The sequence below is a fragment of the Bison bison genome, unplaced genomic scaffold, assembly GCF_000754665.1.
Source record: "Bison bison bison isolate TAMUID 2011002044 unplaced genomic scaffold, Bison_UMD1.0 scf7180017857661, whole genome shotgun sequence".
In the NCBI taxonomy this organism is placed as follows: domain Eukaryota; kingdom Metazoa; phylum Chordata; class Mammalia; order Artiodactyla; family Bovidae; genus Bison; species Bison bison.
The window spans coordinates 148892-149582 of record NW_011488234.1 but is presented as its reverse complement, the minus strand read 5'-3'; the positions used below and the strand labels follow the sequence as shown (position 1 = coordinate 149582).

Sequence of the window (691 nt, the reverse complement as noted above, 5' to 3'; positions counted from 1 at the left end):
AGGGGCGGGGCCTTGGGAGGCGGGGTCTGTGAGCAGCGGGGGCGGGGCCCAAGCGGAAAGGGGTGGGGCGCCGGTACCCGCGCGCGGCAGGAGGTCGCGGTCGTCCAGAAAGAGCTTGTAGCCACGATGCCGCTCCAACTGCGGCTTCAGGATGAAGTTCACGAACTTCCGGTCCTCAGGGCTGTCGCTGTAGGAGATGTAGGCGTCGTAGAGCTTCCCGTCTGCGGACGGCGGCGGGTCAGTGCGGCCGCTTTCCCGGCCTGGACCAGCCACCTTCAGGGTCCCCTAAACCTCCCCGCCTGTGCCAGGGAAGCCAGGCAAGCCCCCCAGACGAGACTCAGCAGATCCCGGCTCAAGCACCGCCTGGATTCGTCCTCAGCACAGGATTCCGGGTAGAGGCCTGGAACCAGGGTACCGTGACCCCCTTCTCCCCATCCAGTGCCCTCCTGGGCTGCACAGAGACACGCCTCTTCCAGAGTCCTCTAGGGATGGATGCCTCCTCACCCCCACCTGCAGAGCTGAGCCTAGTGAGGCCCCCTTCCCCCACGTCCGGGCCCCACGCACCGTTCATCTCCACCTCCCCATACTTGTCTTGGTACCAGAGCAGCACGTTGAGCCGACACTTCACGTACAGCAGCGCCACCAGGAGCAGGGCCAGCAGGGCCAAGAGCGAGGCCAGCACCGCGGCCGC

The 691-nt window shown here is 66.9% G+C and overlaps 1 protein-coding gene across 1 annotated transcript in view; it reads right to left on the bottom strand.

Annotated features, from left to right (window-relative positions):
- Nucleotides 1–691, bottom strand: part of SIGIRR (single immunoglobulin and toll-interleukin 1 receptor (TIR) domain) — a gene marked incomplete at its 5' end in the record, with an annotated part of 2565 nt that extends 1874 nt beyond the window's left edge. The window contains 2 exons of the mRNA XM_010861152.1: nucleotides 78–221; nucleotides 565–691. Coding sequence (XP_010859454.1) covers nucleotides 78–221; nucleotides 565–691 — 271 coding nt within the window. The remainder of the gene's footprint in view (nucleotides 1–77; nucleotides 222–564) is intronic.